Source organism: Fringilla coelebs (genome assembly GCF_963513975.1).
Source record: "Fringilla coelebs genome assembly, chromosome: 11".
NCBI classification, from domain to species: domain Eukaryota; kingdom Metazoa; phylum Chordata; class Aves; order Passeriformes; family Fringillidae; genus Fringilla; species Fringilla coelebs.
Window position 1 is genome coordinate 7,982,889 of NC_140037.1, and position 12,142 is coordinate 7,995,030.

Below are 12,142 nucleotides of genomic sequence, written 5' to 3' on the forward strand. Positions count from 1 at the left end.
CCCCTGGGATAGCTGACCCTCCACTCTTCCAGAGTGTTAGCATTGATTATCCCAGACTTGAGTGCTGAACTTTAAGGCAGGACACAACTGAGCAGCCAGCCCAGAAGTGAGATGTCACCAGTGCCTCCAGTTGGGGGTTAAACACTGATAGTGACATCAAACATTAATTTATCAGTGCAGTTTTGGTTGCTTTCTCCTACACCAGAGATATTACTTAGGAGGAGCTATGTAAACTCACATGAACTCAAACAGGGCGTGCAGTGATGGGGGAGAATATGTCAAATATTGTGCTATTTTGGCCCCAAGGCTGCGCCAGTGCTGCTTTTATTTCACATTTTTACATGTCTCTATCACCACATACCCTATATTCCAGCAGTACCCGGTGTGATCCTGTGGCCACAATTCTCTTCACAGAGAAAAGCCAGGCACAATTTCCCAAGGATTTTCTGGAACATCAGAGAAAGAAAAAAATTTCTTATTTCATTTGCTGTGCCTGTGTTTGTGCCAAAGTAGAATGCAATATGGAGATTGTTTACCCAGAGTGATGGTGTTTTGTTTCCTTGGCCTGTCAGGGCCAGGTGTGTGTGCAGACTGTTGGTCAGCAGACAGTCACGAGATTCTGGGCAGCTGAGTTGAGTTGGGTGCTTGTGCAGACTCAGTGTAATATAGTGTAATACAGTATAGAATAATATAGTATAATTAAGTAATTAATTAGCCTTCTGCTGTCCATGGAGTCAGATGCATCATTCCTCCCCTCGTTGGGGCTGCCTTGCATTTCCTGTCAGATCCAGGGATGGGATGGGCTCCCCCAGCCCCTGGCTCTGGGCTGTGGCCCTGCCTATGCACCTGGCTGTGAGAGCTGCTGCTGTCCTTAGCTCTGGGTCTGCTTGGAATGAAGTGTGGAGGCAAAGCCACCCTCTGAACATGCTGCAGCTGTCCCCATCCTCCCCCCTTGGACATTCTTAGGACCCTGTCCCTGTCCCCTTGGCTCATCCCTGTGTCTAACCAGGGTGGAGCATCCGCCCGGAGAGCGACTCGGCTGCCTGATGGCAAAAGCTCTTCCCTCACCACCTCATTCCTGTGCAAGGGACATGCTGGGCACCCATCACTCCTCTCTGCTGGCTGCCAGGGCAGGAGGATGGAGCAGGGCCCTGCCCTGGCCACACTCCCCGCAGGGAGTGCTGCAGCTATTCCAGCAGCACGGCTGGAGGAGCCGGCTCTCAACCAGCAGCCAGGGGAGGATGTGCTGCAGTCATAAAAATTCCACCGAGATAAATCAATAGAGGGAGGAGGAGAGTGAGAGGGAGGGATGGCAAAGTCAGACTTTCTTCATCTCTGCACACAAAAGAGAGGGAGGCAGTGGGGGTCGTGCGGGTTCAACAGCGGTGAAGAGGACCAAAAGTCACGTCAGGAGCTGCCAGGAGCAGGTGACTGACTGTAGCATGCCCTGGTGGGGCTGGATCTGGGGTCTGGTTCAGACAGCTGCTGAGTGCCAGACTTGTTCCTGCATGGCATTAATTAGCACCTTCTCAGGCAGGCTGAAAAAGAGTTGAAGGAGCAAACTCAGTTGCAGCAGTGAGCAGCAGAGTGGTGGGCTAATGGTGTGGGCTACTGCCAGTCCAATCCAGGCAGGAGCTGCCTCTCAGATCTGCCAGTTATCCAAAGCTAGAACACACTCTCTTACCAGAACTGGAGGTCCTTATTATAGTGGAAAATCTCTTTTCTGTCAGTGAAAGACTCAGGATTTTTAACTGGTTTCACCCAGACCATGCAAGCCCAGCTTTCTTTTCCAATCTCCAGCAAGGGCCATCCACCCAAAGACCCAGAGTGCTCTGATTTTCAGATGAGGCCTTTGCAGTATAAATCCTGTAGCAAGGGGTGGATTGCCACTAGATTTATGCACAGCACTACTGTAGCTCTCTCTACAAATTAGGTGTGTGGAACAGGGCTGGGCTGTACCCCAATAAATAACAGAAAGAGCTGTCTGCTTGCCTTCTCTGCTCAGCTGGGGAGCAGCTTTAGGGATTGAAAGGGGGAGCTGAACTTAAGGCTGGATTCAGCCAACATCCACACTGCCCCTCCATGCCTGTGCTCATAAGGAGTATTGAGCTGTCTGCCAAGAGGAAGCCCAAGGTCTTGGGCCCATGGTCCTGGTTTTCCAGGCAAGGGCCAGGCTCAGCCCAGCAGTGAGCACAGAGTCTTTGGCTCTTCCTAAGTGTGCCATGGTATAGCAATGCTGTGAGGGTTAATTAATTACTTTATTATACTATATTATTCTATACATCTAAACTGAATCTGCCAAGCACCCAGCCCTGCACACACTGCTCAGAATCTCGTGACTGTCCCCCAACAGTCCCAACACACACACACACACCTGGCCCTGACAGGCCAAGGAAACAAAACACCATCACTCTGGGTAAACAATCTCCATGTTGCATTTTACTTTGGCACAAACACAGGCACAGCAAATGAGATAAGAATTGCTTTTTCTTTCTCTGAGGTTCAGAGAATGCGAATCCCAGAAATATTCCTGGGAAGAATTGTGCCTTGCTTTTCTCTGTGAAGAGAAATGTGGGGCTACACCATGGAGGTCCTGGCTGTGAGCGACTGGTGAGCCTGGAAAGGTGTCAGAGGCCACCAACACCCACTCCCAGACTGAGAAAATAAACGTTCTGGCTGTGCCTGCCTGCAGACCAGAGGAGCAGGCTCTGCTTGGCCTGGATCCCTCTCAGAACATCCCCTTCTTCCCTGTCCTTCCCAGGAATACACCATTGACATCTTCTTTGCCCAGACGTGGTACGACCGGCGCCTGCGGTTCAACAGCACGCTGAAGGCTCTGACCCTGAACACCAACATGGTGAGCCGCATCTGGATCCCTGACACCTTCTTCAGGAACTCCAAACGGGCTGATTCCCACTGGATAACCACTCCCAATCAGCTCCTCCGCATCTGGAATGACGGAAAAGTGCTCTACACTCTCAGGTACATCCAGCAGGCTCTGCTCTGATGACAAAGAGATGGTCAAGTGGTTCCCTAAACTAAAGTCCTTTAAAATATTGTCTTGGTCAGTCCAGCTTTTCCAGTTTTATTCTGTTAATAGACATTTGGTTCTTTGTTCCCATAACTTCTCACTTTCATAAAAGGATCTGAAAAGTTGACTAAACAGAAGGGCTTTTTGAAGGTGAAACTTACATGTTTTTCCTCACCTTGAAAATATCCAAACATGTATTTTTGGTTTGGAATGTTCCTGCAAACAGACTGATCCTCAGCAAATTAGTTCTCAAGGAAGTGAGAATGCCTCTGTCACATTTAGTGTTGGAATCAAACCATCTTCACCAGCTCAAAATCTCTGTCTCTCTCTCTCCCTGTCTCAGGCTGACAATTGAGGCTGAATGTCTGCTCCAGCTGCAGAATTTCCCAATGGACACTCACTCCTGCCCTTTGGTTTTTTCCAGTTGTGAGTATACATATTTCAAAGATAGCTTTAGAAGGAGAGTAGAGAAACCAGTGGGAGTTTCTTTTCTGGGGAAACCACCCTCCATTTTAGCTACGTTTTTTCACTATTTTCTATGGCACCCTTTCTGGCCCATTACCCCTCATGGTCTGAAGCATCCTTCCACTCCTGGGCTAGCAGAGATCATCAGGAACAGATTCACAACATCTCTAAATTTCTCCATAATTTGGGTGGATGGTTGGAGGAGATTATTTCACTGACCTTCTGGTCACTCCAGACAGAACATGGATATATTCTGGTGGACGAATGGCACCCGTCCTGCCTTGCATCTTCCCCCTTCTCCCACTCTCTTGAGTGAGGTCTGGAAACATTCTGCTCCAAAGGAGGGTTACTCAGACCTCTCCTCCCAGGCACTACTCATCCAGGCTCTTCAGCAGAGAAGGCTTCTGATGTTATCACATCTCCTCTGGTAATTTTGCAAGGAGCCTTTCTGCACCAAGAGATCCCTGTCCTCGTGCGTGGGTGGGAAATCTGATTTAATCATCTGAGCTCGGGTTCTCCTGCTTCCCCTGCCACTGAAGAGATGCAGCTCAGAGCTCTGAGGTGCTTCAGAAGGAGGCAGCATGCTGAGGAGATCTCATCCCTTCATCTCCCACCACCCCTCATCTTTGCTAATTAGCGGTGCATGCCGTACATGCTTGATAATTAGAAACAGGCTGTTAGTTAGCTGCCAAGCTCTTACGCCATCCTCCTCCAAGGGACTTTCTCCCAGGTCCCAGCTTTACAGCAGGCTTGTTTCTTTATCAAGAAAGCCAGAGGCAGGAGAAGCTCTGCTGCAGCCTGCAGGGCCAGGTTTTCTTCTCCATGGAGAGTGCATCCCTGCTTTTCCATAGATCAGCTTTCCATAGATCAGCTCCCAGGGCAAGAGGTACAAGGGGCACACAGAGCAGCCAGAGCCATGCTGGCAGCTTTGTATTCCTGATGTACTCATGGCTGGGATGGCACTCATGAGGTGCCACCTGCCCCAGGGAGATAAAACTCTTAAAGATTTCAGGCTGGTGGAGTCACAGAATTGCAGAGGAGTCAGGGCTGGAAAGGGCCTTTGGAGCTCTTCTAGGACAGTCCCACTGGCAGGCAGCATCACCTGGAGCAGGTTACACAGGAATGCAGTCAGGTGGGGTTTGAATCCAGAGTTTTGACTCCAAATCACAGGAGGGAGACTCCACAACCTCCCTGAGCACATTGTTCTATTGCCCTGCCACCCTCAAACGAGTTCTCCCTCGAACCAGCAGAGTCCTTTCGGACCAGCCCATATCTCATTCCCAGCAGTGCAGTCCTTAGGAAGGCTCTGTTTCTGGCAGTGCCTTGTTTCTGGCAGTGCCTTCCCCATCCCCAGGATCTGAAGCAGCCCACGAGGGGAGGTTCAGCCCCTACTCCCATTCCATGTGGGAATGGCTCAGGGAATCCCAACAAAAGGCCCCAGAAGCACCTGCTGAAGGGCTGCTGTTTGCAGAGCAGCTCTGGGGAGATGCCCGTGCTTCTGCAGTCAGGGGGGTGCCGGGGTGGGGGTAGGTGGCACTCTGTTGCTCTGCTGGATTTTCCCAGATGGATACCCTCGGGAGGAGATCGTCTATCGCTGGAGACGCTACTCCATCGAGGTGTCTGACCAGCGCACCTGGAGGCTCTACCAGTTCGACTTCACGGGGCTGAGGAACACCTCAGAAGTCCTCAGGACCGGGGCAGGTGAGGCAAGGGCACAGGAGCAGCACTGTGCTGGAGACCTGGCGGGAGGCAGAGCAGTGGGGAAGGGAGGTTACAACAGCATGGTCAGAGAAAAAAGCTAAAAATGAAGGGATGGAGCTTGGCATGGGGGAGCAGGAGTGATAGGGATGACCCGAGAGGAGAGGCCAGAACCACTGACATCTGTGGGGTGACAATGGGGTGACCTGTGACCTGTGGGGTGACAATGATGATGTGAATGAAGCTGTCCCTAATTGAAGGGTCAGGAGGGAGAGAAGAGGGAGCTTAAATCCCCTCTTGTTGCAGTGTGTGCACGCTGTGTAATCTCTGGGTGATGCTTATGATTGGAACGGGGCTGGAGAAATCAGAACTTGCAGGCTCGATCTTTCCTTCTGTAAACTCCTGTCAGGCTGATGAACACCTGAACTGTGCTTTGAGAGACAGGGACAAGGCTGCATGTGTGAAGAAATTAAATAATGGAAGCCCTTCAGCTCCTCCTCCTCCTCCTCATAATAGCTCACATCCCCTTTCCTTCCCACAGCCAACTGAGGAAAGCCTCTGGATTCCTGAAGGTGGGGTGAGCTCATACTTTTCAGCCCTGTGAAACAGCCAGGAGCAGTGCTTCTCCCACTCTGCAGGAAGCTGCTGCTCTCAACAGTGGCAGCCAGGGTAGAAAGGCAGCACAAACTGGGACAAGAAGTGAAAGTGTCTTGAATGCACCAGTGGCCCTCTGATGTTTGTAATTCTCTTTTTTTGGTAATTGCTTGCAAGCTCCATCTTAACCCCAGAGCTGTCAGGTGGCTTTCTTCCAATACTCACTGTGAGCCTCTGAAAAAAAGGAAGAGCCACCACTGTCAGTTGCCAAATGAGCAATTAGGATGTACAGCACCACATGCCTTTTCCAGAGGCAGAACCAGACTCTCAGTGGAAGTGATTGAAGGACACCTCCTTTGTCACAGCTCAGGTAGTTCGTTAGCAAGCCAGGCCATGCAGCCTGTTACAGCCAAAGAGCTTCTATAGAAAAGAAACCCTTGCAGCAATCAGCTGAAGATAAATGCTGCCTGCAGCTCCTTCCCTGAAACTTTTCCAGACTGTGTGCTTCTCAGTGTCCTTAGCCAGGCCAGTACAAATGCAGCCTGGTGGCCATATGGACAGCCAGGCAAACAGCCAGTTGGGCAACCAGAGAGTCAGCTGTTCAATTAGTCACAAAGCCATCAAGCAGGACAGCTACAGAGCCAGCCATGTAGCCACAGAATCCACTAGCAACAAAACCAGAGAGTCACCAAACCTGCTCAGCCAGCCACGCGAAGTTAACAATCTGGGCAGCTACAAAACCAGATGGACAGGCACTTAAAGCAACAAAAAAGCCTCATCAGAAACTCCAAATTCTGAAACTTTGCTGATTTTTCTGCTTTAGGAAGCCTCGTGTTGTGATGCCAATGTCTGTTGCTTTTCCCTAGGGGAGTACATGGTGATGACAGTTTCTTTTGACCTAAGCAGACGTATGGGTTACTTTGCCATTCAGACCTACATTCCCTGCATCCTGACTGTTGTTCTTTCCTGGGTTTCCTTCTGGATCAAGAGAGACTCTACACCAGCCAGGACATCTCTGGGTAAGAGACAGGATGATGCATGTCTGATGCTTGTCAAACTCTGCCTGGCAAGCAGGCTGGCAGTGTTGGACTACAAAGCCTCCTGAAGCACTTTGCCATTTTCTGGCATTTTTGAGCTTACCAGAGAATATTCCACTCCTTCAGCTTCCTCTGTGTAACACTCCACAGCTCAACCAAATCTCCAGCTGTGCAGGCTTGGGCTGCTGGATTACCTCAGGAGAGCACCTCACTCTCAGGGCTTAATCTGAAACCCTTTTCTGTGGGAAATCTAGGACTTTTGAACAATGGATTAATATTACTAAGTAGAAGCTGTTTATTGTTTACATAATATATATATATTTATAGATTTTATAAACTACTAAGTACACACTTTTTGATTGGTGCTTTTGTCTTGTTCACTCATTTTCTATTTGTATTTCTTGGAGTATATGATTGGTTGCAGTCTAGGTGTTTTACAGTCTTCTGTTATCTAGTTCTTGTGGTCTTGGTATTTGGTTTCTCATCCTCTTCTTTCTTAATTTAGCACAATTTATGTTCTAATAGTCTTGACGAATTCTTGAGGTTTTGATAACAAACTTAGAAGTAGGTTGGCTGGTGCACACTAACCCTTGCAAATACATTGCAACGCTTTTCCAAGCTGACAATGGGATATTCTCATGCACCAAAAGGGAGAGAAAGGGGCTGAGCTGTGGCATTGCAGTGCTCCTGTCACATGCACACTTTCCACATTTCCTCACAACTTCTCAAGGCTTCTGTGTAGGGCTGCTGACAGGAAGGTTGTAGGGTTAATGGGCAAAGTTGCTTGGCTGCATCCACAGGGCCCCAGGCTCTGGCAGGAGCTGGAGGCCCTGTAGGTACAGCCCTTTTCTGTCAGTCACCCCACAGGAGCCAGAGAGTGACACCAGCTCTGCCTCTTGTTTAGATTTTCTCAGCAAACTGCAGTGGCTCCTCGAGGCAGGAGAAACGCTTCTGTTGGTTGAATGCTGCTCTGATGTGTGCTGGGGACATCTTTGCAGTCTTTAGTACTTTTTGGTTGTATCTGCATTTTGCAGCAAGCTGTGATTCCCGGTGCTGTCCTTGCTATCAGCCCCGCTGACTCTGCCTTTAATTGGAGGCAGCATTCCCAGCCCTGCCTGCAGGTCTCTGTGGGCATGGAGAGCAGAGGAGGGGCCATCAGGTATTCAGAGCCCATCCGTGATGGCCATGTCTCCCCACCTCCCTCTCAAAATTAATTAGTTTGGCGCTCCTGGAGGGGGGAGGAGGAGGAGGAGGGTGTCATTTCCAATGAAGGTGAGGGTGTGCTGTAGTCTGTGGCTGGTAAAGGAGTGAACAGCAAGAGGAAAATGTGCACAGCTCCAGTGACTGTCTCAAAAACAAAGGCAGGTTTCCCCAGGAGAGAGAGGGGCCCCTCTCGATGGGAAGGGACTACAGCCCATGAAGAATAATGTATTCTCTCCACAGCCCCTGTTGTACTTAACACAAATGATGCCCAGCACATTTTGAGCCTGCCAGCCTACATTAGGGAGATGTGAACTGGGCCAGTTCCACTGGCACTTCCAAAACATGGGAAGTCACATCACATCTGCTAATGCAAGTACAGCAGGAGAACATGAAAACCTTTTGCCATGCTCACCCCCAGAGCCACTGAGGTGACCTCAGGAAAGGGTGGCAGGTGGATGTAGGTGGATGCTAGAGAAGGAGGAACAGGTGTACTTCCTGCTTCTTCCCCACATCCCAAAAATCAGTGGATGAGATCACAGGACCAACTCCTGTAGCTGATCCTTTGTTGGATCCTGACACTCCATCTCTGGAAGCAGAAATGTGAGCACTGCTGCTCCTGCAAAAATGATTCCAAGCCCCACTCATGTCAAAGGAAATTCCTTATCACCTCCTACACACTTGCCCTCTGCATCAAGCAATGGATAGATTGTGAAGAGCTGTCTCTGAAGAATAGCCAGGAGCAGATTGGAAATTTATGGAATAGGACCAAGGCAATAAAGGGAACCTTGTGGTTGGTATCTACTACAGGGCAGCCTGGTGAGCAGGGAGCAGAACAGCACTGGCAGAATTTTCAGGACATTTTCCAAAGAACACAAGGGCTCTCAATCCCCAGGTGTAAGAAATCAGGAGAGGAAGGCAAAAGACCAGCATGGATTTATCAAGAGCTTCTGGTCAGACTAAAGGGCGAGAAGGAAATGCACAGGCAGTGGAAGCAGGGCCAGGTATCCAGTAAGAAGTACAGGGACACTCCCAGGTGTGCAGGGATGGGGTTAGGGATGCAGAGGGTAGTAACGTGGGCTTCTCCAGGTTTGTCTGCCTGGAGAAAAGAAAGGTCAAAGCAAGTGGAATACAACTGGCAAACTGGTAAAAATTGATGAAAAGGAGGCTGAGGTACTTTTTTGCCTCAGTCTTCACTGGCAACATCTCTCCCCACATTTCACAGTGGGTGGGCTGGAGGCAGGGACTGGAGCAGCAAAGTCCCTCTCACTGCAAGAGAAGATCAGCTTTGAGGCACCTGAAGAACCTGAACATCCATGAGTCTGTGGGACCTGACAAGATACATCCCAGTGCATGGCTGATGTGGTTTCCAAGCCACTCTCCATGACACTTGAAAAGTCATGGTAGTAACCAGAAAAGGGAAATATTGCACCCCTTTTTTCAAAGGGTAGAAAGGAAGACCCCAGGAACTACAGACCTGTCAGCCTCCCCTCCGTGCCTGGGAAGATGGTGGAACAGATCCTTCTAGAAGCTGTGCTGAGGCACGCAGAGGACAGGAGGTGAGGGCAAGCCCTGCCTGACCAACCCAGCCTCATGCAGAGTCTGAGTTTCCTGCTCATTTACCAGTCCACACTGATGGTCTGTGTGATACCCAGGCTTTGAACATCATTCTTTTTCACAGAGCATTGTCAGAGGGTTCCTCAAGACCAGAGTCTGGCTGAGCAGAGCCAAAATGGGACCAGACAAGCAGAGCAGAGGGGAAATGGGGTTGCTCTGAGGGGTGTAGAAGACAGAGGTGCTCCTTGCCAGTACTTAGCCAGCTGTCTCCTCTCTCAGGTATCACGACTGTGCTCACCATGACCACCCTGAGCACCATCTCCCGCAAGCACCTGCCCCGTGTGTCCTACATCACAGCCATGGACCTCTTCGTCTCCGTGTGCTTCATCTTCGTCTTCGCCGCCCTCATGGAGTACGCCACGCTCAACTACCTGGTGGGGAACAAGAAACCACTGGAGCACAGCCACAGGAGAGCCAGGCTGGTAGGTCAGAGGGGCCAGCAGAGGTGGGTGCTGTTACAGCCCCAAGCTATTTAAAAATATCCTTCCTGAGCCTGCATTGGAAACTGCTGCTGTGGGTTAGGGCATGGCCCATACTGAGTTCAGCCAGTCTTCAGAGCACTCTGTGTGCTGGGTCTGAGAGGTGAGACACAACCAGAACAAGCAGCTGAGGCTCCCTTAAAACAAGGAAGCCCCTGTCAGAGCCAGGTACCCTGTGCTCTCTTCAGAATTGCTGGAGAGTTTATCAGAACAGTTTAGAATGACTCACATGACTGAATGTAAATGACACTCTAAGATGTATCAGTTTGATCTCTGGATTACAGAGGTATCTCAGGTCACAGAGATGCAGAAACTGACTTTTCTTTGTGTCTTCTCCTAAATGTGAGGATAGTGAGCCCATGGTGGTCATCATTTTCTCCATGCTCATCCTCATCCTCTGTCATGAGATCTGCCCAAGCTTATGGCAGGTACTTCTGGCACATGAACAGAAATAGGCCTCTGACCTGGGCAGAACTGAAACAAAAAAACATATCTCTTCTGGGTCAGGCTCATTTCCCAGCACATCCCCCATATCCCTGATATCCCATCCTCATATCCCAGGGTGGACAGAGCTTTTCCATGAGGCTCATGATGGGCCAGGAGGAGCCAGACACAGCCTTTCCCCGGCTTTTCTCCAGTAACAGGCAGCAACCAGCAGACACATCTGGGCTGTGTGCTGTGTCTTCAGAGACAGCTGAGCTCAGGGGAATGAGGGAAGAGGCCAGAACAGATCGAGCAGGTCGTGTTCCTGCACTGACTGTTATTGGCACAGATGGGCAATCAGTGTAATCAGACCTTTGCTGAGCAGGGCTGTGCCCTGGGGTGCCGGGGAGAACACTCACAGTCATGCAGGGAGCTGCCAGCTCCCCAAACGCGGTGATTCACAGCCAGGTGCAGAGGCTGGGGATGATCAATCATCCCCCTCCGCTGAACTGCACCCATGATGGTCTGATCTGTTGCCAGCTGGGCGGGGGTTGGTGTCCAGAACACGTTTTGCTGCCTTTTCCTCCCCTTTAACCTGCCTGCCTGTCCCCCTCGCAGCCACCTGCCGGCGCACAGGTGATGCCAACCTTCACCGCCATCAACATCAACCACATCATGCACTGGCCCCCGGAGATGGAGGAGGATGAGGACGACGAGCCCGGCTCCCCGTGCCTGGAGGGGAAGGAGTGCGAGAGGTTCTTCTGCTGCATCGAGGACTGTCAGACGGGGATGTGGCGGGAGGGGCGGGTCCGCATCCACATATCCCGCCTGGACTCCTACTCCCGCGTCTTCTTCCCCACCGCCTTCCTGCTCTTCAACATCGTCTACTGGATTGCCTATCTCTATCTCTAGCCCTTCTCTGTCCTCAGCTGGAATGGGCAGGGCACCAGCAAGAGGGGCTTCTCGAGGAGCATAGAGAACAGCATCTCTCCTGTTGTAGTCAGCTGTCAGTCTGAGCAACCCGACCTGGTGATTCCCTCTTCCTGCTCTCTCATCTCTTCTGAGAAGAACCAAACAGCTTTTTTTTTTAGCCTTCTAACATATCTTTTTAGAGAATCTACCCTTCCCCAGACAGCCCTCTCTCCAACACCACCAGCATTGTACTCCTTGTAAGATTACCCAAAAACATCCTATTCCCGTCTCAAGCATTAGGGATTTTGTCAAAAAACAAACCTTAATGCATTTCATTTTTCCATCCAGTCCTACTCCGAGATTTCAAGGCAAGTGATGGCAAATGGAGTTTTCTGCATAGTTATTAAGACTGCAAATGAAATCAAATACATCTTACGACTTCTGCACCACTTCCACCAGAGCAGACTTCGTGGGGTGCCAGAAGCTCGGGAAGGTCCGAAGGAAATAGTGTGGACAAGGACAGCAGTGCAGCTCTCCCACAGCAGCTGGGCTTGGCTGAAACGTTTTGGGCCTGCCCAGACATCTGATGGTGGCACTGACGAGGATGGAGTTGCTGCAAGCCTCCCCCAGCTCCCCGCAGAGTATCTCTGAAGCATTCCTCACGGATCACTCCAGGACACCCTCCC

General features: G+C 50.5%; 1 protein-coding gene across 1 annotated transcript in view; it reads left to right on the forward strand.

Annotated features, from left to right (window-relative positions):
• LOC311158115 (gamma-aminobutyric acid receptor subunit gamma-4) overlaps positions 1-11,456 on the forward strand; it is a gene marked incomplete at both ends in the record, with an annotated part of 34,402 nt that extends 22,946 nt beyond the window's left edge. The window contains 6 exons of the mRNA XM_084213276.1: positions 2,762-2,982; positions 3,375-3,457; positions 5,060-5,197; positions 6,655-6,807; positions 9,862-10,064; positions 11,163-11,456. Of these exons, the coding sequence (XP_084069402.1) occupies positions 2,762-2,982; positions 3,375-3,457; positions 5,060-5,197; positions 6,655-6,807; positions 9,862-10,064; positions 11,163-11,456 (1,092 nt within the window). The remainder of the gene's footprint in view (positions 1-2,761; positions 2,983-3,374; positions 3,458-5,059; positions 5,198-6,654; positions 6,808-9,861; positions 10,065-11,162) is intronic.
• Positions 11,457-12,142: the final 686 nt, after the last annotated feature.